This window comes from Salvelinus namaycush, chromosome 40 (assembly GCF_016432855.1).
Source record: "Salvelinus namaycush isolate Seneca chromosome 40, SaNama_1.0, whole genome shotgun sequence".
Classification (NCBI taxonomy): Eukaryota; Metazoa; Chordata; class Actinopteri; order Salmoniformes; family Salmonidae; genus Salvelinus; species Salvelinus namaycush.
Window position 1 is genome coordinate 12946493 of NC_052346.1, and position 25260 is coordinate 12971752.

General features: G+C 44.9%; 4 protein-coding genes across 4 annotated transcripts; 1 reads left to right on the forward strand and 3 right to left on the reverse strand.

Moving 5' to 3' along the window:
• Window positions 1–869: 869 nt before the first annotated feature.
• LOC120033550 (splicing factor YJU2-like) lies at window positions 870–5568 on the reverse strand. The gene is made up of 8 exons (XM_038979947.1): window positions 5440–5568; window positions 4888–4988; window positions 4211–4355; window positions 3977–4111; window positions 3675–3856; window positions 2681–2828; window positions 2429–2600; window positions 870–1399 (listed from the first exon to the last, which is right to left on the reverse strand). The coding sequence occupies exons 1-8, from the start codon at window positions 5461–5463 to the stop codon at window positions 1275–1277; spliced, it is 1032 nt and encodes a 343-aa protein (XP_038835875.1). The 5' UTR covers window positions 5464–5568; the 3' UTR covers window positions 870–1274.
• A 1748-nt stretch (window positions 5569–7316) lies between these two features.
• Window positions 7317–8054, forward strand: LOC120033235 (interleukin-27 subunit beta-like). Its single transcript, XM_038979515.1, has 3 exons — window positions 7317–7359; window positions 7617–7732; window positions 7892–8054. The coding sequence occupies exons 1-3, from the start codon at window positions 7317–7319 to the stop codon at window positions 8039–8041; spliced, it is 309 nt and encodes a 102-aa protein (XP_038835443.1). The 3' UTR covers window positions 8042–8054.
• A 113-nt stretch (window positions 8055–8167) lies between these two features.
• On the reverse strand, window positions 8168–10042 carry odf3l2a (outer dense fiber of sperm tails 3-like 2a). Its single transcript, XM_038979952.1, has 6 exons — window positions 9916–10042; window positions 9579–9689; window positions 9247–9360; window positions 8959–9085; window positions 8681–8867; window positions 8168–8508 (listed from the first exon to the last, which is right to left on the reverse strand). The coding sequence occupies exons 1-6, from the start codon at window positions 9956–9958 to the stop codon at window positions 8350–8352; spliced, it is 741 nt and encodes a 246-aa protein (XP_038835880.1). The 5' UTR covers window positions 9959–10042; the 3' UTR covers window positions 8168–8349.
• A 1624-nt stretch (window positions 10043–11666) lies between these two features.
• On the reverse strand, window positions 11667–17787 carry LOC120033548 (cytokine receptor-like factor 1). Its single transcript, XM_038979944.1, has 8 exons — window positions 17730–17787; window positions 14937–15215; window positions 14305–14434; window positions 13923–14092; window positions 12905–13137; window positions 12663–12756; window positions 12400–12581; window positions 11667–12242 (listed from the first exon to the last, which is right to left on the reverse strand). The coding sequence occupies exons 1-8, from the start codon at window positions 17785–17787 to the stop codon at window positions 12219–12221; spliced, it is 1170 nt and encodes a 389-aa protein (XP_038835872.1). The 3' UTR covers window positions 11667–12218.
• Between the last annotated feature and the right edge of the window lie 7473 nt (window positions 17788–25260).

A 25260-nucleotide genomic window follows, 5' to 3' on the forward strand; every position in this document is an offset into this window, starting at 1 on the left:
ACGATGCAAGCGTGTCACAATGAATGTGCAGGCAGAGAGTTGACATGCTGTACAGCATTGGAGACGGGGGCCAAATCTCCTTTTCCATTCCAGATGAGGTGGAAGAGAACATCTGAATTTTCTAGTTCCTCAGGACAAGTGGGGAGTATGACTGTGTGAGAGAGCAGTTTGTTGTTGTTGCCATTGTTACAATCACTTGATTGTTGTTGAGTCAAGTACACACCAGTGCCTGTTTAGTAGCCAATTTAGTGTGATACCTTGAAGTTCAATCAAGGAGCATTTTAGGAAAAGTTATGCTTCTGTCACATTGATTTCATGTTCTAAACTCACAAAAGCAGCCTACTACAGCTGAGAATTTTGGTCTTTGGGTAAAGTCGTGTGTACATGAAATGATCAAGTAAACTCTATTCTTTGTGGCAGGTAGCCTAGTGGTTAGAGCATTGGGCCAGTAACCGAAAGGTTGTTAGATTGAATCCCTGAGCTGACAAGGTAAAAATCTGTTGTTCTGCCCTTGAACAAGGCAGTTAACCCACTGTTCCTAGGCCGTCATTGTAAATAAGAATTTGTTCTTAACTTACTTGCCTAGTTAAATAAAGGTTAAATAAAAATAAACATTTGTATTTCTATCTGCAACACAGGCCTACATTTACAACCTCCACACCCAGTGTCTCTCCAGGACCAGTTCAGTGACCCCTGCCCAATAACACACAACTGTAAAAAAACACTTAGCTAGGACCTAAAGTACATTTTTATGACTCCAGAAAAGTCAGACATTGTACTCAAATCCGTTTTTTTCAGATTGGGTAGGGCACAAGAGAAAATAGTTTAGAATGTGCCACAGTGCAAGAAAACATTTAGTGAACCACTGATTTAGAGTAAAATATGTATTTAATGAAAAGTCAAAACATGACATACACCTTTACAAAGTTGGAGGGTAGTTGGTAGATGGACATTTCAAAATGTATTTTCTAAAATCACAGGTGAAAACTAATTACATTGGGGGTAAGGGTCACAAAGCAGAATGATACAATTCAGCCCTTTAACTCTCCTATATACCCTGAAACAAATACAGTAGTTTTAAATCACAGGCATCAAATTGCTTACCCCTTTCTTACACCTAATAACCATCCTTGTGTTGTGATCTTGAAAATCCCAAACCGTTCTGGGTTGTGTGGAACAGGTGAATTGCCCAACATAATATCAACACAATTCCATATCACGAAGTTCAGACAGACTGAGCATTTTGATTAGCCAAAGCGTCGCCAGCCTTTCTCTCATTCACTGTTGTTGCTGTCATCACTGTCGGAATACGCCCCCAGGAGGCTGAGCGACGACGACCCATTCTGTGCTGTGATTGGCTTAGTAGCCTCCGTCAGTACGATAGCAGCTGCCTTTGAAACTGCAAAGCAGGAAGTACCAAAGTTATATTGACAGAAATAGCAGTAAAAGTATCTTCAACCCATACAACACGTAGAGCAGAGTGACTTCCTGCGGTGCTAACAGACAAAATACTGCTACAATTGTCTCTTCTCAGGCTGCACTGTCCATTGAGGCATTGGTAAGAGCCAATAATGACAGCGTTGACAGTAATGAATCCTGTTGTTATTGACTGCTGTACAAGGCGTCCGCATGCTTTACAGCTGGAAGAATTCCTGCATATATTATGGCTATGTTTTGGTCTGTTTTCAGTGAGGGTTGCCCCCAGGAAAACATTGTGTGCGCCCGAACAGCTGAAGTTCAGAGCCTAAGTCTACGCCCCTTCGTCAGTGATTGGTCAACAGTAGAGATTCTTCAATAAAGTCTTTGTTGTTATTCAACGAGAGACGACTCGTTTTTTTATGCAAATGTTTTCATTGAGAAATACTGCACCAAACATCTTAGTTAGATGTAAAATTGCGCGACTAAGATCTCCTCGTCAAAATTACTTTGGTCGCCAGCTGTACGATGTTTCCTCTGACACATTGGTGCGGCTGGATTCCGGGTTAAGCGAGCAGTGTGTCAAGAAGCAGTGAGGCTTGGTGGGGTCGTGTTTCGGAGGACGCATGACTCTCGACCGTTGCCTCTTCCGAGTCCATACGGAGTTGCAGTGATGGGACAAGACTAACTACCAATTGGATTCATCACGAAATTGGGGAGAAAAAGTACAACAAAATAAAAAATGTATGCCAGATTTCTTGAGTTCTATTTTGAGGAAGTGTACACTGGCTACAATGTCTCAAAATGCACAAAGTACTATTACTGCTTTTTTCTCATTTTTCAAGCGAAGGTCTTTTAAAGGAGTATGTATGCAAGCACACTAGTTCGGCTAGGCGCCTCCTGAACTGAAGCATGCTGACGCCTTAAGCAGGAAATCATCTCGGTGTATACGAAGTCATTTCGATATTGCAGTTTCTGCCATAAAGCTTCTGTTAAAGCCTCCATAGCTCACCTGTCTGTGTGTTAGAGCCTGCAGGAGTTACTGTGGTATCAGGTTTAGGGACAGAGGTCGCTGGTTTCTTTCTCACCACCAGTGATCCCAGTGCCCCTCCACCTCCCAGCCCCCCCACACTTCTCTCCCAGCTCTCCACCTTGGCCTTCTTCACCCCCCCCACTGACATGCCCTGCAGAAACAATACACAGGACATAAGTATGTTGGTTAACATGTATTGTGAGGCCTGTGTGTGTTTGGTGTGTGTGTTACCTGTGTGTCAGTGAGTCTGTCTGTGGTGAGGATGTCAGTAGGTCTGTCTGTGCTGGGTTTCTTTGGTCTGCTGCTGCTCTCGCTCTCCTGGTCTGAGTCAGAGTCGGAGTCTCTTAACCTCTTCACTAGAGCTCTCTCTAGCATCTCCCTGTAACACATACATAACCATTTTGTTATTTTGCTATACTTGCACTATTCCAAAAAATAAATTGCTTAACAATTTCCCTCTTTCTTCTCCTCATCATCCCTCTGTCTGTACTCACCGTGTCTCCCTCTCGTCGTCCTCTTTCTCCCTCTCTCTGTACTCACCGTGTCTCCCTCTCGTCCTCCTCCTTCTCCCTCTCTGTACTCACCGTGTCTCCCTCTCGTCCTCCTCCGTCTCTGTACTCACCGTGTCTCCCTCTCGTCCTCCTCCGTCTCTGTACTCACCGTGTCTCCCTCTCGTCCTCCTCCGTCTCTGTACTCACCGTGTCTCCCTCTCGTCCTCCTCCGTCTCTGTACTCACCGTGTCTCTCTCTCGTCCTCCTCCGTCTCTGTACTCACCGTGTCTCTCTCGTCCTCCTCCGTCTCTGTACTCACCGTGTCTCCCTCTCGTCCTTCTCCTTCTCTCTGTACTCACCGTGTCTCCCTCTCGTCCTTCTCCTTCTCTCTGTACTCACCGTGTCTCCCTCTCGTCCTTCTCCTTCTCTCTGTACTCACCGTGTCTCCCTCTCGTCCTCCTCCTTCTCCCTCTCTCTGTACTCACCGTGTCTCCCTCTCGTCCTCCTCCTTCTCCCTCTCTCTGTACTCACCGTGTCTCCCTCTGTCTGTACTCACTGTGTCTCCCACTCATCCTCCTCCCTCTCTGTACTCACCGTGTCTCCCTCTCGTCCTCCTCCTTCTCCCTCTCTGTCTGTACTCACCGTGTCTCCCTCTCGTCATCCTCCCTCTCTCTCTGTCTGTACTCACCGTGTCTCCCTCTCGTCCTCCTCCCTCTCTCTCTGTCTGTACTCACCGTGTCTCCCTCTCGTCCTCCTCCTTCTCCTGCTCTTTGGTCCTCTGCTCCAGCTCTTTGTATGTTCCCAGCATTCCTTCAAAGTCCACCGAAGCCTGCCTCTGGTTCAACTCCTTGAGCTCCTGAAGATTCTCCAGAACCTCCATCTCCATCTTAGAGTCCCGCGTACGGTTCTCCAACACCTAGAACGGAACATCATCAGCATGGCTCTTCAACACCACATCGGTACGGTTCTCCAGAAACCTGGTAGAGAACATATCATCAGTCTGTCAGGTTCTCCAGCACTGTTTCTAGAGATCTACCTTCATAGGGTTGTTCAACTCTTCCTCCTCTCTGTCCTTAGTTATCTTCTTCTCTTCCTCCTCTAGAAGTTTCTCCGCCTGGAAGTTCCTTGTGGCTCCGTGTTCCATGGCATAGTCTGTGTTCTCCGGATCAGTCTGCAGACAACACACACTGGGTGAGTACACACACTGTTCTAAGACGTAGTTTGTGTTTTATGACTCAGTTTACAGACACACGTGCAGAAACAAATTTACCTTAAAGGTGATCTCGGCAAGGCATCGCGTACACTTGATGTAGAAGCGGAAGATGGGCAGTCCCATGTAGAGCTCATTCATCACAGTCTCCTTACGGGCGTTGAACTTCTTCCCCTTGTAAATGTACTCCCCACAAGTCTTACACCTGCAAGGCACACACGCAGGGACAGGGTCAGAGCACACACACACGCAGGGACAGAGCACACACACGCAGGGACAGGGTCAGAGCACACACACGCAGGGACAGGGATAGAGCACACACACGCAGGGACAGGGTCAGAGCACACACACACGCAGGGACAGAGCACACACACACGCAGGGACAGAGCACACACACACACGCAGGGACAGAGCACACACACACACGCAGGGACAGAGCACACACACACACGCAGGGACAGAGCACACACACACACGCAGGGACAGAGCACACACACACACGCAGGGACAGAGCACACACACACACGCAGGGACAGAGCACACACACACGCAGGGACAGAGCACACACACACGCAGGGACAGAGCACACACACACGCAGGGACAGGGTCAGAACACACACACACGCAGGGACAGGGTCAGAGCACACACACACGCAGGGACAGAGCACACACACGCATTCATTCACTCACACCTCATGGTACCTGTTTCTGGGCAGGGTTGTAGAGTGTTGACATACCTCATGTTGAAGGGAGCCATCAGCCGGACCACATACTGCCTGTCTTTAGGGAGCTTGAGTTTGGGTATTTTAGCCGGGTCGAAATCTGGCGGGTAGTATTTCTACAGGAGAACGAACACAGTCAGCAGTGTAATTTAACTACGAAATATCTGATTCACATTGCCTTTATCAGTCAGTAGCTACAACAACGAGAGGAAAACATACAAGAATTAGACAAACACAATTCACATAAAGAGATGACAACATTCAACGTTTACAGCAAGAGCCTGCTCTATATCAGTATATCCTCATAAGGAACGATAGACAGGAAACATAGCTAGTTAGCTACAATGAGTACGACTACTAGCTACATAGCTAGCTAAGCGTATTGAGCTAACTACTACTATTGTGCTACTACTATTGTGTAACATTGAAGCAAAAAGTGTTTGCTTCAATGGCCAAGCCTGATTAGCAACACGCAGCTTGCTAGCAAACATTGCATTCGCTAAACAACTGCCCGTTTTCAGCGAATTGAGAATAAATCAAGACAGAGTAAATAAGAATTGTACTTACGTTTAAAACTTTTCTTTCTGACATTCTTAATTGGAAATAAAACCTAACTTTAGCGACGAAATGGAAGGATAAACTGTGATAATGTTAGCTAAAGAGATCGCTAGCTTGCTGTAATGCGATGTTTGAGAAAAGCAGAAAATCCTTTCCGCTTCCGGGGTAGGTCCAGCCTTCATAATAAAAGTCGCTCATGTAGAAAAACACGCATTTAATATTACTCAATCTATAAATATTGTTTAATGATTTATATTTTAATTTAAAACTATTATTGTGTCCATGAACGTGGGGTTGAGTCCCTACTACGTTATCTAAGGAATAGAGTCTCAACATGGATCTGCATCACAGCAATATTATAAATGATGGATTACATTTGCCATCATAAGAGAGAGGATTTCAGAATGACATCCATTAATAAGAAAAACGTAATAAAATATTTTTGTGAACTGAGGGAACGGGAATAGAACCTGAGTTGCTGGCGTGAAAGGCAATCACGCTACTGCATTTTTCCAACAGGGTTAACATACTTGGTGGGAATTGTAAGGTGGCTCATTAGCGAGGATTGCGACAATATAAATGTTGTTTATAGCGTGAATAAAAACAGACCTGAAGATCTTTTAAATGGATCATTGTGATAAGGCTTTTATTTCATACAGCATACCTGAAAGCTAATGAGCAACTGAAACATTTGCCAGCGTGTTTTTTTTTACAGCAATACAATTCATTTCCTGTATTTAACATCATATGCTTGGTCAATTTTATTTACATGTTTTTATTTAAACTTTAAGTAGGCAAGTCAGTTATGAACAAATTATTATTTACAATGACAGCCTACACTGGCCAAACCCGGGACTCCCAATCACGGCCAGTTGTGATACAGCCTGGAATCGAACCAAATAAATAAAATTGACCAAGCATATGATGTTAAATACAGGAAATGAATTGTATTGCTGTAAAAAAAAACACTCAAGCATGAGATGCAGGGCCTAGACCACTGCGCCACTCGGGAGCCCGAAAGAGCACACTGTGATTCAAGCATTATCCACAGACTATGCATCCATATGATTTCACCCGTGTGTGCAATACTGTACGGTCAGTCAAGTGATCCTTACAGTTAAAACATTTTCTCTACTTGCTGTGACAACCTTTAATATGTCTCCCCAGAGCTGCTGTCTGTCTGAAGCATTTGCCACAGTCATTACAGCAAAATGATTTCTTCCCTTTGTGTATCATGGTATGCATTATCAAGCCTGTCCTATAAGGAAAACATTTGTCAGTCTCTGCACTGATATGATTTCTCCCCTGTGTGAGATCTCATGTGCACGGTCAAATTTCCCATCTTGTTGAATCACTTGCCACATTCTTTACAACTGTCAGATTTCTCCCGTGGGAGATATTGTATGGAGGGTCAAGTTTTCCTTACGGTTGAAACATTGGCCACAGTCTTTACAGTGATAAGGATTTTCTCCTGAGTGTAGCTTTGTATGTCTGATTAAGTAAACCTTTGTGCTGAAACATTTGCCACAGTCTTTAAACCGATAAATTTTCGCTGCATGTAATTTCTTATGTCTAGTAAATTCTGCCTTCTTGTTGAAGCATTTGCCACAGTCTTTACACTGATAAGACTTCTCCTCTCTAGACCCGTGTGTACTTTTTATATGCATGGTCAAGTTTCCTTTGTTGCCAAACCATTTGCTACAGTCTTTGCACCAATAAGATTTCTCCCCTGTGTGAGATCTTGCATGGCCAATTTAAGATTCCTTTGTTATTGAAACATTTGCCACAGTCTTCGCAGCGAAACGATTTTTCCCTTGTGTGTATCCTCATATGATTAGTCAAGCCTATATTATTGTAGAAGCCTCTACCACAGTCTTTACATCGACATGGTTTCTCCCTTGCAGAACAGTCTGGATTTATTGACAGGCTGTGAGTCACTAGTTGGTTCTGGTACTCTGTAGCCCTCTCCATCAGCTTCTGTTTTGATCTCTTCAGTTGTGATGATAGGTAGAGTGTCCATCTCTCTGTACTCCACAGTTTGGGTTTGGTCAAGATGTGAGGGCTGGGGTGGGTCCCCCTGATCCAAGTCACTATTTACACAGGGAGGATAGAATATAGAGTCTTTGGTATCAAACTCCAGCTGTGAAGCCAGACCCCCGTGAATGTGACCTTGCAAGCCGTTCCAGGGAAGCTGTTAGTGAAGTGGGCCCCTCCCCCTTCCTGGTCTGACCACACCCTCTTCCCCCTGAAGTACCAAGTCAGATACCACTGGGACAACAAGGATACCCCACATGAGATCACTGTGAGTGCAGACTCTTATAATGTGTCTGTGTGTGTGTGTGTGTGTGTGTGTGTGTGTGTGTGACACTGTCTTTCTCTCCTTTTCTCACGCTCTCTCTCTCCTCCCCCCTCTCTCTCTCGATCTCTCTGGCTCCCTTTCTCTCTCTCCTTCTCTCTGTAGTTCGATCCGTTTGAGGACACCAAGAAAGTTCTACCAGGCCTGTCTCCTGGGAGGTCTTATCTAGTTCAGGTGTGTTCCATGGAACTGATGGGGCTGGGACAGAGCAGTGACTGGAGCCTACCTATCACTGTCACTATGCCTGCACACTGAACAACCACATGTACACACTGAGAACACACACACACACACACACACACACACACACACACACACACACACACACACACACACACACACACACACACACACACACACACACACACACACACACACACACAGATCAACACAGATCAACACAGGTCACACCCATAGATCCACAACTTGGCTTAACAAGGATAATAAAAACACTATTTGTGACGCACTTTTCCAACATTGTGCTAAATATGCTCATTAAAACAACACAGTGGTATTTAACTCAGAACTGACTCCAGCATTTCCACAAACACAAACAATAAAAATCAGTCGGAAACAACCACCACCAGAGGAGTAATGAACTCCGAGTGTCTGATGCCCAGGGAGAAGGCAGGAGGTCTGGGGAGGTGGAGCAGGACCTTCTCCGGGCTGTGGGTCCCTGGCCCAGGCTTCTGAGACTGATCGTTGGGCCGGGTGGTCCGGCTCTGAATCAAAATTAAAATCACATCCAACTTTATTTTAAGGGAAACATCCCAATACTCTAGTTTAGAGGAAGATATATGCAAGAAAATACTATACAAAATATTCAATTGTAAATAAATAAATAGCTAAAAAGCTAATTAAATACCTACATAAATATAAGATAAAGCTATAAACCTGCATAGAGAAGGACGGCTGTCGTGTGAGGTAGACGCTGGGGTCAGTACTGTTGTAGCGTCCTGGTCCAGGGGTCATGGACAGGTCTTCTGATGGAGCGCCAACCTGTCTGCGTCCCGCCAGGCTATAGCTGGCACTGGACGGCTTGTGGGGCACCTGGGAACCCAGCAGGTTAGGGAGGGTGTACCTGGGAGGATGATTAGAATGATACAAATGATATAGGGTCCCTCTTTACCCCCTCTCCCTATTCTCACTGTCTCTCTCTCTTTCATTTATACCGGTTAGGGGCGGGCACAGAATCCATTATACGGTAGCGTGACCGAGAGCCAATAGTGTAGGAGGGAGGTCTGAGATGAGGTTTCTCTGGGCTGTAGGCACCTGGACCTGGAGTCTGGAAGAGTTCAGCTAGGAGTGAGAGTGATGGAGAGAGGGGTGAGAGAGAGGGGGGGGGAGAGAGAGAGAGAGAGAGAGAGAGAGAATGTAAAGAATGTCCAGCAACAAATGCCCACTGGGGTAATAGAGTTTGATTGAACAATTTTTCTGATTCAGGGAATAGCTAGTCTCACCGGCGCGTCTTGCCCTGCCTAGCATGGAGTAAGAAGGGGTACCGACGCGGCCGAACCGGGTCATCTTGGCATCGATGTGGTACTGGGGTCCTGGACTGCAATCCACAGAGACCACTGTGGAGAAGAACGCACAATAATTCATAATAACAAAGATCAAAGGTGAATTTAAAGGTCAAACTTGTTGAAAATGTCAGCAGTACTTTCCATAGACTTCTGCTTCCTGCCCTACTAGCCTGGAGTGTGAATCCTTATGGAAACGGTGTGAATAAGGTCTACTACTCACCATACAAGAGAAATAGGCAAAGAGACTGAGATTGACCTCAGAGACTTACTGCTGCTGCTCATACGTCTGTGGAAGGTGTAGGCGGGGCTACTGGGCTTGGTGAGGTCATGGTTGATGTAGCCAATGGTTGGAGGGAGAGCATAGCGACCGGGGCCTGGCCCTAGCAACAAGTAATGATGGTGATGATAATGATCATGTTTATTTTCCAGTCATGTAAAACAAAAATACATTTTTTCCCCATACTCCTCCTACTCGTTTCTAGAGCTTCTACATTTCACTTTTCCATTGATGTTAAAACAGAAATATGACAGTGTTGAATACTGTCCCTGCCAACTAAATAAATGTTTTAATGTAAACATGTTACATAATAGATGTCTTCAACAAACCTTTCTCCCTGCCAGCGATTATCGGACGTCTCTTAACCTCCATGATTTGTCGATCTCTCTCTCTCTATTTTCCAACCCCCTCCTCTCTTCCTATTTTACACGTTGTTCTTCTGTCACTCCCAGCTAGTGTTGCCAACCCTCAGAGAATGCTGAGGGACTTTCTCCTAGAGCAGTCACTTGTGTCTGTGTGGGCAGCCCTGTGATTCGCTGGCAGCTAGAAACCCAATCACCAATCAGCACAACAATAACAAGCAGGAGAAGAGATTTGGTCTGGTTTTGATCGTCTGTTAGTCCAAACATATCCTCTGTCCTTCCTGCTCCACGTCTATAGACAAAACGTTTTTAGACCACTTCACTCAAAAGGTATCCCAGAATAAATTGACAACTCTACTCCGTGCACACAGATCTCTCTCTCTCTCTCTTTCCTCTCTTCTTCCTTCTCTTCGCTGTTCTGTCACTGATTCACTCCCGGCACCATCCAGCCTCTTCAGGAAAAACACAGCCTCAAAGGCTGAATTATAGATGGTCTTTACAAGCTGAGGAAACGTTATCTCCATTCTGCAGCCCTGGGTACACCTAAATCACCATCTCACTTCTCTTCTTAGAGTTCATGTGTCATAGACGTGACTCCATGTTCATGTGATGAGTACGCTTCCCTGGCGACTGAAGACTTACGGTAGCTATAACAGGCTTTAGCTCAGCTGGTTAACAACGTTGTGGCACGCAGATGACCGAGGTTTAAACCCATTTAGTCACACATAGTCAATTCGCTACACTTTTCCCACCTGCAGCAATCGTCACATGCCCCCTCTGTCTTTCTGGTACACACTGTGTTGCAGGAGGTATTTCAAGTCTGAGCCTTCAAAGGGAGACTCAGCAATATGATATCATCGCACATATTGGGGCAACTTCCCGCATAACATACATACATAAACAACAACAGAATTCAGATTTACCAAGACTGCCACTATTGTCACTTCCTAATTTGCATTGCTGCTGTTTCTGTAAGCAGAAATCTGACCCGCAGTGCATAATGATGTCATATTGCTGAGTCTAGCTTTAAGTTACTGTATAGGGTATCTTTACATAAAGGGTGCTGGGAGACAGAGAGAGGTAACTAAAGACTGTGAGCAGAGCCCTGACCAACAAACACGGGTTAATTATTAACAGGCAACCGCAGGCGGCAGTAACGGGACCCTGCAGCCATGTCATCAAAATCAGACAGACAACACGGGCGTTGACCCTAAACATGCTGGGTAAACAGAGTCGGGTTGCTACCGATTATGTATCACCACAAGCTTGCCACTGTAGTGAACATGAAAATTGGACTCGTAAAATGTTCTGTTACAAAGTACTTTTAGAATAAAACAGGGCACAGTAGTCATTGGTGATGTAAGACCAGCCATGTATAAACTGGGTTAATGGAGTCATGTATAGATTACATATAGAGAACATCATTCCTGCTCCCCCAGTGTAACATCAGTAACATAAACATGACAGGCTGTAAGTGCATAGAGGAACACAGCTGTGTGTCTGGGTTATGTGTCTGGGGGTGTGTGTGTGTGTGGGGGGGGGGGGGGGGGGGGGGGGGTGCGAGTGTGTGTGAATAGAATGACTTCCAAACTCTTTCAAACCAAACTATATTTCATAATTAAGTCAATAACATTATCAGTAACCAAACATAACTTAGTAACAAAACATAATAGTTTAAATATGATAGTACAATTCTGTAGAAAAATACATTAGCATTATGGTCAGGAGGTTTTCCTGGGCAGAGCCATATGATCAGGAAAAACTCCTGACCCTACTTATTATTAAGACAGATCTCCACACTGTTACAGACAACAATGTCAGTCTATAGTCTTGTAACGGTGCCCCCCCCTGCAGACCAGGGTTCCCAAATAGTGGGTCACAGACAGTTCCGATTGGGTCGTCATGGTTTAAGACTGGGATGTGACTAGAAACATTACTATGGTCCTCCATCTCTACTGTTCCTCCCAGTATGTTAGCTTCCACTAGAGGGTGCTGTGGATCTCTAGCTTTTCAGAGCTGCCAGTATTCCCACAGTAGGAAGAAGATCACTATTCCTCCATGTCTTATTCCTCCATGTCTTGTTAAATAATTACAGCATAGGCTATCTAGGGCAGCTGTTGTAGAGACACTGTCCCCAAAATTGTATTTCTGCCCCCTTCTTCCGTCGCTGAATGGTGTATGCAAAACCACAGCATTTAGGGGACACCATTTTTCACACACATGTTGTCTTGACTTTGTTGCTGGTTGTTTAAAGGCAGGGGTGATGCGTATTATGACTTATCCCCTTGTAGGACCTGAGAGAGAGAAAAACTTATGAGGATTTCCCTGCACAAGAAAAGCTGAAAGATTCAAACATGATGATACAAATGATTCAATAAGACCTGTGTGCATGCCTGTGTGTGTGGTTGTTGTACGCGAGTGCAGGTGAGTTCTACTTAGATCCTTACCTACCTGGTTGCGTGTTTTGTGGGACTTCTGCATCCAGACTCTCCATTGGTCGTAGAGTTTGATTGACATGCCGCCGCAGCCATACGCATGATTCCGTACCCAGCCGAAGAACTGCTTCAGCTCTCGACGTAACGTAGAATTGGAGTCTCCAGACTTGGAGTCACACGAACCTGATAACACACGCTCTGTAGGAGGGGAGAAAGGGGGTTAGAGTGTGTGTTTGGGTGTGTGTGTGTGTGTGTGTGTGTGTGTGTGTGCGTCCTCACCACTATGAGGTGTAGAAGCAGCAGTAGGATGGCTCCATTCACTCCAGATACCAGCCCTACGAGACCCATAGATCCCTACTGGGTTACAGCGCACCTGCATAGAACACACCGGGATTACTACACACACACACACACACACACACACACACACACACACACACACACACACACACACACACACACACACACACACACACACACACACACACACACACACACACACACACACACACACACAGTACCTGGACAAAATACACAGTACCCGGTCTCAGGCCTGCCAGACGACATGATGTCTGGTTCCCAACGTCATCCATGACCTTCCAGTCTGAGATGTCCTCCAGCCGGTAGCGTATCTGGTACTTGGCCTGGAACAGGAAGTCTTTGAGAGCTGGGGGAGACTCCCATCGAATACTCAGATGGTCCTCCAGGTCACCCACACGACTCACACTCACACCTGACGGCGGGTCCGTTGTTACTGTGGACGGGGAGGGGAAAGAGGTAGCGTAACTCAGAACTACTTTAAAACAGCAAGATCCGTCTAAAATAATGGTTATTTCTTTCTTCTCTGAGTTAATTGGATCTGACCGTAAGAGTAAGTCATACAGCACAGGTACTGTTAGTGTGTGTTATTAGTTTCAGTGTGGAGGGAAATGAGGGAGCAGCGAGTAGTAACTCGAGTGGTGTAAAGCGTCAATCGCCCACCTTCCTAGCCCTGCCCCATCCGCAGGGTGTGTGTGTGTGTGTGTGTGTGTGTGTGTGTGTGTGTGTGTGTGTGTGTGTGTGTGTGTGTGTGTGTGTGTGACCACCCAGCGTGAGTAAAAGGAAAATGAGCTCATCAAAAGGAAGGGTGTGTCTGGTCTTCCATTCTACAAAATGCCCGTCCTCCCCCATTTGTGTGTGTGTGTGTGTGTGTGTGTGTGTGTGTGTGTGTGTGTGTGTGTGTGTGTGTGTGTGTGTGTGTGTGTGTGTGTGTGTTCCCCCTCACCCCCAAAATCCTGGGTTGGGATCTAAGTAGTAGGATGAAGATGGTCCTAGATGTTTATCTTAGGTCAGTTTTACAATTCTCCACTAATGGTTACTGTTAGGTCTTGGGCTAGGTAAGCTGATCCTGGATATGTGCCCCAGGGCAACTTTTAACTGGGGCAAGATGTAAAGCTCTAAAGCCAGAGGGTCAAAGTTCAGGCACTTACTCTCTCTCTGTCTCTCTATCTGTCTCTGTCTCTCTCACACACACACACTCGCACGTACGCACACACTCACCAACGTCTAGGATATCCAGGGTGATGACATCAGAGGTGGCTGAGCCGAGCTGATTGGTGGCTTCCACCCAGATCTCGTAGGGCGTGAAGAGGGCGAGGTCACGAGGTATGTAGCAAGAGTACGGCTGGGCGGCATTCAACTCCTCACATTCTCTCTCTCTGCCATACCACCTACACACACACACACACACACACACACACACACACACACACACACACACACACACACACACACACACACACACACACACACACACACACACACACACACACACACACACACACACACACACACACACACACGTATAATAGACTCAGACTGTATTAGAATGAGAATGTGTGTGTGTATGCGTGTGTATTAAGTGTGTGTAAGGAGTGTGTACCTGAGTTTGTATTTGAGTGTGTATTTGGTCTTGATGAAGGTCTCTCCCTGTCCTCCCGGTGCCCATCGACAGGTCAGGTCTTTGGTGTTTCTGGACCAGCAGGTCAAGTTGACTGGCTTCACTGGAGGCACTGAGGGAGAAGGTGGGTGGCGGGAGAGAGGATATATTTTAGTCCAGAATGTTCTTCTGTCTGTCTGGGGTTCAAATTCTGGGACTTTGCCAAGATTCCATCCCTTTCTGAACACAAGGTGTTGAACAGGGACGTCATGCTGAGATTAGGGCACTGTGACAACACTGTGTGTGTGTGTTTGTGTGCGTGTGTCTGTATGTCAGACCTGTATGTGTATGTGTGTGTGTGCTTGTGTGTGTGTGCTTATGTGTGTGTGTCTGTCAGACCTGTGTGTGTATGTGTGTGTGTCAGACTCCATGTCCAGGGAGTAGTAAAGGGAGTAATGCACCACAACATGGTGTAATAACACAGGAGTTAACAGCACTAAAGACCCTACAGTTACTCATCCACCAGAGGATGGTACTCTGATATAAGACTGGTATAACACTGTTAACTTTTAGCTATGTGTGTGCGCTAGATGCTGCTGCTAGATGTGTGTGTGTGTGTGTTTTGTTCCACTTACTCCCAATGTAGAGACAGGACCCGGCCAGAACATGTCCTCCATGGTTGTGACACACCAGGTTGTCCCCTGACCTCTGCCTAGAGGCTGGCAGGCCCGGCAGGGTGACACTGAGGGCCGTAGGGCTCAACACGCTGTAAGAAGAGCTGGGCAGCCGGCGGCCATTCAGGCTCCAGAACAGAGAGCTGGCGTGGAGGCCCAGATCAGGGCTGACTGAACATGTGGCAGTGAGGGTGGAGCCGATGGGCAGGGCTGGGTCCTGGGGTAAGATCCCTGCCATCTCTGGAGGGGAGAGAGATGGGATGAGTGAACACATGGATTAAAGAATGGTTGATTGAACTGTTGATTCCCAGTAAGCAGAGGGAAAGAGACAGACGAGAGGGGAGAGAGAGAGAGATGTGTTTTTACTGATTCAGAAGAGAATATCCGACAAATAGGCTACTGTATTCTAGAACACAGCAGTAACTCCCAGGTCAGTGGTGAACCCAGATTTCCACTTCCATAGACCCAGAGTGTTTATCACGTCGTCAGACCTCTACAAGTCTCATCCTCAAGCCACGAGTGTTGAACAGCTGCGTCAGATAAAGGCTGTGTTGTGCTTTGAGGAAGCTCTTATGAAGACGTTAATTTGACCAAAACTCCTCCTCGACAACACACACACACACACACTATTTACACCAAAACACTAGCAACGCTGATGCTGTAAATGTATCATCGTGGAAAGGAAGCCAGGTCGTGATTAGCCAATCAAACAACGATCCAGCTCCATAACAATCATGGTCTCACCACCGCAGTATTACAGGAAGGGCTAGGCAGAGGGAATGCCCCTGAATTAAGCAGCAGAACATTCATTCTAAAGACCTCAACGACAGATTGCAATTACACTTGTGTATTTACTCTCCTGATGGGTTCTGAAGAAGTAACTATGGGCTGTAAAATAGTATTTGTTTCTAGAAAGGAGGTCCCCTGAGGTAAGGCTGCTCATATAGATGATGGTTTAAAGGTGCAAATGCGTTTTTTTTCTGGTAAGAGTGTTCTGTGCACTGATTAGACGGCTTGTACAGAATGTTTGTTTTCGTTCATGTCTGAGTCTGAGCATTGACCATTTCTGCAGGGTTTTCTTTCCATCCAGGCACAGAGCCAAGATGGTGGTCAGTTAGATCAGGTGTGTTAAGTGCTTGGATGGAAGAAAAGTCTGCAACACCCTGTTTGTTTCTCAGGGGTGAAAAGCATTGCTTTTAATCTAAGTAAACACACAAGCTGCCGAGCTAAAGCCCTGTATTACAGCACTGGTGTTGTGAAGATGAAAAATGGCCTCTGGTTTTAGACCCTCCTGGTTCTGGATGACAGTCTTCAAGGATGCTTGGAAAGCGACTAATCCCCTGGTTTCTACAACACTGTTTACCTTTCGCTCCTGCACGGAACAGTTCAAAGGTAGTCTGTGTTTCTGTCCGTCTACGGGACAAAGGAGCCACATGTGGAACATTTGATGGAGGCCTTGTATGTGAGTGGAGTGAAACAAGAAGTCATGCAACATTTAGCCATATCGAGCCATGTGATGTTTTCTGAATGGCAGTTACTTTGACTATGATGAGTGAGTGGGGGTTTTCACTGGAAACTTTGACAACAAGAACAGAACCTCAACTAGAGAGCATCAACATGACATAGAAAGGAAGGTGAGAGACCGTTCACAAGGCAACCTAAAGGTCTTCAGTGGTGAGGAGAATGCTGAAGCACATCCAAACCAAGAAAAATAACCTTTCAGAAAACGTGTATTGCTTTGTTATGAATCTATCACTGGAGTAATTGGGGGGATGGCAGCAGTGGGTCTTGCTCTTCAACCAGCAACTCTGTGGAAAGTGCAATGCACAATCTCCTGTGCCATAAAAGTCCAATACTTCTTGCTATAGAGGCAGTAGCTCATTACTGTCGCATACATTCATTTCTTCATTAATCGAAACAACTGAAAATACATAAAAAGTTCACGGTTGGACAATAATAATCTAGGCCTACGTAGTTTTATGACCTCACCTATACAAATAAACTGGACACAGACATAAAATCTAGCCGACATACCGCAGCACATCACTGTGATTGATTTACTTGACTTTGTATTAAGCTGGCGGTTAATATTCCCTGAGACCCGACCATATGATGTCACCGTGGTGTTGCCTCTGTAAAGCCCAGTGCTACATGTGTTAAACGAATTAAGAGCCGACCTGTTGAAATCCATCTTGGGACACCGTTTTTCAATAGCATGGTCAAGAATACCGAGATCTGTGTCTAGCTAGGACTAATATTTCACAATTTCATCAAATCTAGAAGGGCTAGTGAATGTTCATGGAACTTACATTTTTTTTTTTTAATATTGCAATATTTTACATAAAGCAATATTGCATTATTTTACATAATGTTTGATGCTGGATACAGATCTCAAATGTTATTTTATTTATTTATGAAATGCATTATAATGAAGTTTAGCCTGTTCATTTAATTTGAAATGGTTAGAAAAATAAAGTAGCCTACTAAATCTAATTCCCTGCGTTCAAATGACTTAATATTTACCTCAAATTATTATTACAATATTATGGATAATCGTTTCAAAATATGTAGGACTTGCCATTGTTAGAGCAATTATTTTGTACACTCATTCCCTATGAAACCCGCATAAACAATACCGTTTAGCCCATTAACAAGGTTTAGGACAGTAGGCTATTATCTAACAGTAGGATATATCCTACCAAACCAGATTTACAGACAACGTGTGTTATCACATGGAAGAGCTGCTGTACTTACGTGACGATGAGGACATAACAGCAGGAATGTACAGAATCAAGAAGAATAATGACAACATTTTATGGCAACTTGTATCTTCTTTCGTTCAGTCGGTAAACTCTCCACTTTGTACGCTTCTATTAATAGAGTATAATTTACACAGGTTAGGAGGGGGGAAACTGCACAGGTTCAAGTTGAATTGCACCGCAGTCCGAAGATGCGAGAAGAGGAGTCTTTCATGCCCAAGCTCGGTCCAAACCTATTATTTGATCAGTTGATAGCAAACCATCTCCGGTTCTAAAGAGTCCATCGGTAGTCGTGAGCTTTTCCAACCTCCGTTTAGTATTCTAGTGCTTCAACTTCTGTCTGTCTGCGTCTTCACACACAAGTTCATACTTTTCAAGCTCCTCCTCTCTCTTCCCACACAAACGCCAGTCATTTTTTCTTTCCCCCAGTATTTTCCTCTCTTTTTCATCCCCCCTCCCCTCCCCATCTCTTGGCCTGTGATGCGTCAAGGAGTCAGATCCATTCACTTTCACCGAATCACTCTTTCCCCCTCTTTTCTTTCTCTCCCTCCTTCTTTTGTGCCTGGGGGGCTGTTGAGTGTTGAGTCACAGATTATTATAGGAAACTTCCTCATGATGACTCTGACTCCCACACAGTGTGTGTGTGTGTATGTGCATACATGCAGTGTGTCTGTGTGTCTATGCTTGCATGCTTGTGCATGTGTGTGATATCTGAGATGGTTTGGTGGTTGGATTTGTGTTTGTGTTTGTTTTGACGTTATGGTGACAGGTGGAGAAAGGGATGTATTGTGGTATCTTGCATAACCCATACCCAATGCCTTGGGCTGCAGGGAACAATACATATTATGTCTTACAGTAGTACATTCTGAGTCTACACCCCTCCCCTCCCTCCCCCACCAACTAGCTGTGATTGGAACTTGTCACTTTTCCCAATTATATTAAATATTTCATTAATATTTTCATCAGTCATTCCTTCCTTCAGTTCTTCTTTTATTCCTACATTCCTTCCCTTTGAAGTAATCACTGATTTGACATTGTAGGATTGGTGACAGTGGGTGTCATCTGAAGCTTTGGATAACTCACTAGATGTCTTAATTCACATGAGAGAGACGGTGATGTAAGGTAGACTACAGTCACGACATCCAGTCTACTCAATCATACTGCATTGTCTTGTAGGATAAAAAAACACTGTTCAAGTTGAACATCTATGACACTATGACTGACTAATGTTTGAAGTTGGCATCCCCCTCTTTTTCTTTCTCTCTTTCAGTCGTTCTCTCTGTCTCTTCCCCCCTCTGGCTCTCTCTCTCTTGCTTTCTCTCTTTCTCTCCCTCTCTTTTTTGAGTCAGTTAGTGTAACAGAGACTAAGAATGTTAACTGATTCAGAGGCAAATGTCCCACAATGCCATGCTTTCTCTCGACTCCGGGAGGCGCCCGTTGTTCCCGAGGTGATTCCCGCTCGTGGTGTGGCGACTGTGTCCGGGCATCCCGTAAGTGTGAAGAAAAGATTTGAATGAACAAGAAAACCCTGTGTTGTGTCATTTATAAGCCATTCTAAGACTGTAAGAATGAAACAGATTTGCTAAAGGGGGTGTCGATTGATCGGAAGGGACTGAAAGGAGAATGTTCCTCATCAATGCAAAAAAAAAAGGGCTGTTAGTTGGCACACATGCGCGCATACACACACACACACACACACACACACGTACACACGTACACACACACACACACACACACACACACACACACACACACACACACACACACACACACACACACACACACACACACACACACACACACACACACACACACACACACACACACACACACACACACACACACACACACACACACACACACACACACGGAGATGGTTCAATCCAGTACTACTGTAACAGACATGGGAAGACAGGCGTATTCCCTTTAAACCAGACCACGCTGATGGGAACATGGGCCGATGGCAAAACCATGTGGCATGTGGTTGAAAAAAAGAATTGCAGCATGTACAGGTCCTAAACTAAAACAATGATGTCAAACACTACCTAGTGCATCTCCTTAGACCCAGATTCATGTCGTACTAGTATTTGTTGTGTCAGTAGCATCGTTGTGGCATCAGTAGCCTCTGAAACACTAGAAACCTGTCCACTCGACTGAGACCACACTGGTCCCCTACACAAGCATAGTGTATGTTGGTAGCCATCCATGCAAGTACATTACTTGAAATATTGTTTTCTGTGTTCTGATTCAGTAAAAAAATATAAATAAATCAAGAAACAAACATTCTGAGCCAGAGATAAAGGTAGTTTTACAAGTGATGCAAAAATGCAACATTGGGCTTAAAGGGTTGCAAACCTGAGACATAGGGCTGCGTTCATATAGTAACAGAAAAGTTTGAGAGATTGTTTCTCTTCCAAATTCTACAAATATGGACAACCAAAAACTTCAATAGCTACTTTGATGTTCCTTCTACACATCAAAAGAACAGACAAACAAAAAGGTGTGGTTGATGAGGTCAAAATACTGCCGTTGACAACCATTCATTTTGTTGTAAAGGAGTAAGATAGGAGGTTATCGCTCCAAGTTCAGCCAGAAAGGACAACTAAATAAAGTAGGTTAGATGTTCTTCATACATACTAAAAACACTAAATAGTTGATCCTTTCAAAAATATATGTTCAAATTTTCTATTTTAGACAAAATGACTTCATTTCAGATTCATATACCATTTGACATTAATTAATGTTTTGGATTCATTTTGATGTGATTTTTATAGATTTTCACAGTTTTCTTAACGTAAAGTTTTCATACATTGAAGCCCAATGTGGCTTTTTGCAAAGTTTCCAGAAAATTGTTCTATAAACTTGAAAATTACAAGTATTACAACTATTTACAAGTATTTAATTACAACTATTACAAATAATTACAACTATTACAAGTATTTCTGAAGGGGAATAACATGCTGTCCTCATTTGGTTCTATGCTTGTGTCTCACAGGGGAAAGATGATTCCATTAAGGGGCACATCAAAATGAATCCAGTACTGTAGATTCCAGTACAATAGAATAGAATATATTGTGATGATACGTGTATTATTCTCCTCTGATTATAGACCCCGCAGGAGGTTTTAGGAGAGGTTGCAGCTAGAGCCCTCTAATCAGGACTGGGAACCACTCCAACTCTATCTGAGTACAAGATGATGTACCAGGGGAGAGACAGAAAGAACAAGAGGGAGGAAGAAAGAGCGATGGAGCAAGAAAGTGAAGGGGATAGAGAGACAAAGAGTTGGAGAGAGAAAGGGAGATATAGAAAGTAAGAGAGAGAGGTAATCAGAGAAAAGCAGAGAGAGATCATGTCCTCTCAACATACCTAGAGGCAGCCCCAGAGGTCCAATCCAGCCTGATTAGGAGAAGAATGTTGTTTGAAGACCATCAGTACCTGGTTATGAACCAGTTCCATACAGAGACACAAAGCAGGGCTACTCCTTTCTGAGGAATTCAGAGGGACTGTGCATATGTGTGGGGATTATACCCCTGAAAAAGGAGAGAACCAATCAGACTCTCTCTCTCTCTCTCTCTCTCTCTCTCTCTCTCTCTCTCTCTCTCTCTCTCTCTCTCTCTCTCTCTCTCTCTCTCTCTCTCTCTCTCTCTCTCTCTCTCTCTCTCTCTCTCTCTCTCTCTCTCTCTCTCTCTCTCTCTCTCTCTCTCTCTCTCTCTCTCTCTCTCTCTCTCTCTCTCTCTCTCTCTCAATGGTTTCCCTGAAATAATGCATGACAGATGTATGTCAACCTCTTTCTTCTCCCTCTGTCTGTCTGTCTCTCTTATGGCAGGGCCTCTAAAACATGCCAACGTAACTTATGTTTCTCCTTCTCTGTCTCCCTACGTCTCTCTCTCAGCTTCTCTCCCTCTGTTCCCATCTGGACCCAATGTGTTGGTCTACTCTATGCCATCAACAATCAAAAAAAGCAAAACACTACATTGAGGAGACGTGGATCAAGGTTTTGTCTGTAAATCCCTCTGGTTTTATGGCCTGAATTACAAGTACATGTGAAGTGCATGTTTATTTGAACTAGCTGGGTTGGATAGATTGGATACTGGCTGCTTTCACCCGTAGGCTTTCACCCCAACCCAATAATGTGGAGCTACAGTACGACTGGGAGGGCCTGTTGCTCCATTTCTATCCATTGGAGGGCAGTACCTACAAGCTTGTTCTGTATGTGTCAATGGCTGTATATTTAAGCAATAAGGCCCGAGGGGGTGTGGTATATGGCCAATATACCACGGCTAAGGGTTGTTCTTAGCACGACACAACGTGGATTGCCTGGACACAGCCCTTAGCCGTGGTTATTGGCCATATGCCACAAACCCCCGAGGTGCCTTATCTCTATTATAAACTGGCTACCAACGTCATTAGAGCAGTAAAAATAAATGTTTTGTCATACCCGTGGTATACGGTCTGATACACCACAGCTGTCAGCCAATCAGCATTCAGGGCTCGAACCACCCAGTTTATAACAGTGCATATCATACTCAGCGTGGTCCTCTGTAGCTCAGTTGAGAGAGCATGGCGTTGGCGCCATTCTACTCACGTTAGGCTGTCAACCATGTCCAATCACCATCTCCATGTCCATGTTCAAAAAGCCAATCAATGTATAGCTTCTCATTCTTTGGGAGAAGGACACAGCCTATAGCGTCGCACACCTATGGAGGGGTGCAAAAGATGGAGGAGTTATAGGTTGACATAGCCAACCACCTGGGAAAAAAGAGCGGCATCCAGAGAGTGCACGATTGAGACAGAACTGTAGCTAGCCAACCTTCTGAAATATCAACTTTTCATACCACAAGGTAAGACTAAAAACATGAATGATACTGCAATTGTGATATTAATCAGAGCCAACTTGTTTTCCAACAGTATAATTTATGTAGCAACTGCATACTTGTGGCTATCAATAGTTGCTGCGAAGCTTAGATGCCTGGCAAGCTAACTAGCCTGCATGGTAACTTTAACGGTGACGTTTCAGTAAAGTTACAGTACAGTTGCTCTAGCATAGGTAAGAGAACTGTCAAAGTTTTTGAGATCTAAAATATAATGCAATCTGCTAACATTACCAAGGTTAAGTTATTGCCCATTTTAGTAAATGCTATTCAGCTAGCAAATTTCATTAACTATCTAGCTAAAATGTACTATCTAACATTAGACAAGATTTTACATCACATGTTAATGATTTGGATTCATTTTGATGTGATTTTTAAAGTTTTTCACAGTTTTCTTACCATAAAGTTTTCATACATTGAATTCAGAGGCTACATATCGGATGACTGTCATTCATATTCCATTCACCCAGTTCAATGTAACAGCAATAGGTTAAGGCTACTACATGATTCTCAAATTTTCCCAATACCCATCGTGAGTTTGCTACAACCTAGCCTATGAATGAAAGTTTACAACGTAGGTGCACACAGGTCGAGAGAAAAATTTGAGGTGACAGACAGTAACACATTCAATAGCGCCTTGCACAACGTTTCCTGCATCTAGCTGATCTAGTGTGTAATCATTAGTCCAACATTTGCAAACGAGAGTTTGTATTGGACAAATTCTGGTATGTTTATCCCTGTTCCATTTGCTTCCATTTAAGAAAAAAAAGATCTACAGAATCGACTACTTACGAATACACCCCTGATCACACGTAAACACGGTTCACTTTCATAACAGCCACGTTGTATTCCTTCTTGCATATATGCCCTCCCCTCCTCTCACCTTTTCCATTCGCTTGTGGACTTCAATGCACAACACATCAGCTGTATGTGAGGCTGCATTCATCGTAGCTGGGGATTTTAACAAGGCTAATCTGAAAACAAAACTCCCTAAATTCTATCAGCATATCGATTGTGCTACCAGGGCTGGTAAAACCCTGGATCATTGTTATTCTAACTTCCGCGACGCATATAAGGCCCTCCCCCGCCCTCCTTTCGGAAAAGCTGACCACGACTCCATTTTGTTGCTTCCAGCCTACAAACAGAAACTAAAACAAGAAGCTCCAGCGCTCAGGTCTGTTCATGCTTCAAGACTGCTTCGATCACGTGGATTGGGATATGTTTCGCATTGCGTCCAACAACAACATTGACGAATACGCTGATTCGGTGAGAGAGTTCATTAGAAAGTGCATCGGCGACATAATACCCACAGCAACGATTAAAACATTCCCAAACCAGAAACCGTGGATTGATGGCAGCATTCGCGTGAAACTGAAAGCGCGAACCACTGCTTTCAACCAGGGCAAGGTGACCGGAAACATGACCGAATACAAACAGTGTAGCTCTTCCCTCCGCAAGGCAATCAAACAAGCTAAGTGCCAGTATAGAGACAAAGTAGAGTCGCAATTCAACAGCTCAGACACAAGAGGTATGTGGCAGGGTCTACAGTCAATCACGGATTACAAAAAGAAAACCAGCCCTGTCGCGGACCAGGATGTCTTGCTCCCAGACAGGCTAAATAACTTTTTTGCTCGCTTTGAGGACAATACAGTGCCACTGACACGGCCCGCTACCAAAACCTGCGGGCTCTCCTTCACTGCAGCCGAGGTGAGTAAAACATTTAAACGTGTTAACCCTCGCAAGGCTGCAGGCCCAGACGGCATTCCCAGCCGCGTCCTCAGTGCATGCGCAGACCAGCTGGCTGGTGTGTTTACGGACATATTCAATCAATCCTTATCCCAGTCTGCTGTTCCCACATGCTTCAAGAGGGCCACCATTGTTCCTGTTCCCAAGAAAGTTAAGGTAACTGAGCTAAACGACTACCGCCCCGTAGCACTCACTTCCGTCATCATGAAGTGCTTTGAGAGACTAGTCAAGGACCATATCACCTCCACCCTACCTGACACCCTAGACCCACTCCAATTTGCTTACCGACCCAATAGGTCCACAGATGACGTAATCGCAACCACACTGCACACTGCCCTAATCCATCTGGACAAGAGGAATACCTATGTGAGAATGCTGTTCATCGACTACAGCTCAGCATTTAACACCATAGTACCCTCCAAACTCGTCATCAAGCTCGAGACCCTGGGTCTCGACCCCGCCCTGTGCAACTGGGTACTGGACTTCCTGACGGGCCGCCTCCAAGTGGTCAGGGTAGGTAACAACATCTCCACCCCGCTGATCCTCAACACTGGGGCCCCACAAGGGTGCGTTCTGAGCCCTCTCCTGTACTTCCTGTTCACCCACGACTGCGTGGCCATGCACGCCTCCAACTCAATTATCAAGTTTGCGGACGACACTACAGTGGTAGGCTTGATTACCAACAACGACGAGACGGCCTACAGGGAGGAGGTGAGGGCCATCGGAGTGTGGTGTCAGGAAAATAACCTCACACTCAACGTCAACAAAACAAAGGAGATGATTGTGGACTTCAGGAAACAGCAGTGGGAGCACCCCCCTATCCACATCGACGGGACAGTAGTGGAGAGGGTAGTAAGTTAAGTTCCTCGGTGTACACATCACGGACAAACTGAAATGGTCCACCCACAC

What these genes read in the sequence shown, in the direction of transcription:
- LOC120033235 (XM_038979515.1), top strand. Translation starts at nt 7,317, where the DNA reads ATGGTTTCTCCCTTGCAGAACAGTCTGGATTTATTGACAGGCT. An exon ending in TCTGGATTTATTGACAGGCT is followed by an intron (nt 7,360 to 7,616) that starts GTGAGTCACTAG and finishes AAGCCGTTCCAG; the next exon opens with GGAAGCTGTTAGTGAAGTGG. An exon ending in ATACCCCACATGAGATCACT is followed by an intron (nt 7,733 to 7,891) that starts GTGAGTGCAGAC and finishes TTCTCTCTGTAG; the next exon opens with TTCGATCCGTTTGAGGACAC.
- LOC120033548 (XM_038979944.1), bottom strand. Translation starts at nt 17,787, where the DNA reads ATGTTGTCATTATTCTTCTTGATTCTGTACATTCCTGCTGTTATGTCC. An exon ending in TGTTATGTCCTCATCGTCAC is followed by an intron (nt 15,216 to 17,729) that starts GTAAGTACAGCA and finishes TCTCCCCTCCAG; the next exon opens with AGATGGCAGGGATCTTACCC. An exon ending in TGCTTCTACACCTCATAGTG is followed by an intron (nt 12,582 to 12,662) that starts GTGAGGACGCAC and finishes CCCCTCCTACAG; the next exon opens with AGCGTGTGTTATCAGGTTCG.
- odf3l2a (XM_038979952.1), bottom strand. Translation starts at nt 9,958, where the DNA reads ATGGAGGTTAAGAGACGTCCGATAATCGCTGGCAGGGAGAAAG. An exon ending in AATCGCTGGCAGGGAGAAAG is followed by an intron (nt 9,690 to 9,915) that starts GTTTGTTGAAGA and finishes ACTTGTTGCTAG; the next exon opens with GGCCAGGCCCCGGTCGCTAT. An exon ending in CAGACGTATGAGCAGCAGCA is followed by an intron (nt 9,361 to 9,578) that starts GTAAGTCTCTGA and finishes TCTTCTCCACAG; the next exon opens with TGGTCTCTGTGGATTGCAGT.
- LOC120033550 (XM_038979947.1), bottom strand. Translation starts at nt 5,463, where the DNA reads ATGTCAGAAAGAAAAGTTTTAAAC. An exon ending in TTGCCGAGATCACCTTTAAG is followed by an intron (nt 4,112 to 4,210) that starts GTAAATTTGTTT and finishes TGTTGTCTGCAG; the next exon opens with ACTGATCCGGAGAACACAGA. An exon ending in GAGGACGAGAGGGAGACACG is followed by an intron (nt 2,829 to 3,674) that starts GTGAGTACAGAC and finishes TATGTGTTACAG; the next exon opens with GGAGATGCTAGAGAGAGCTC.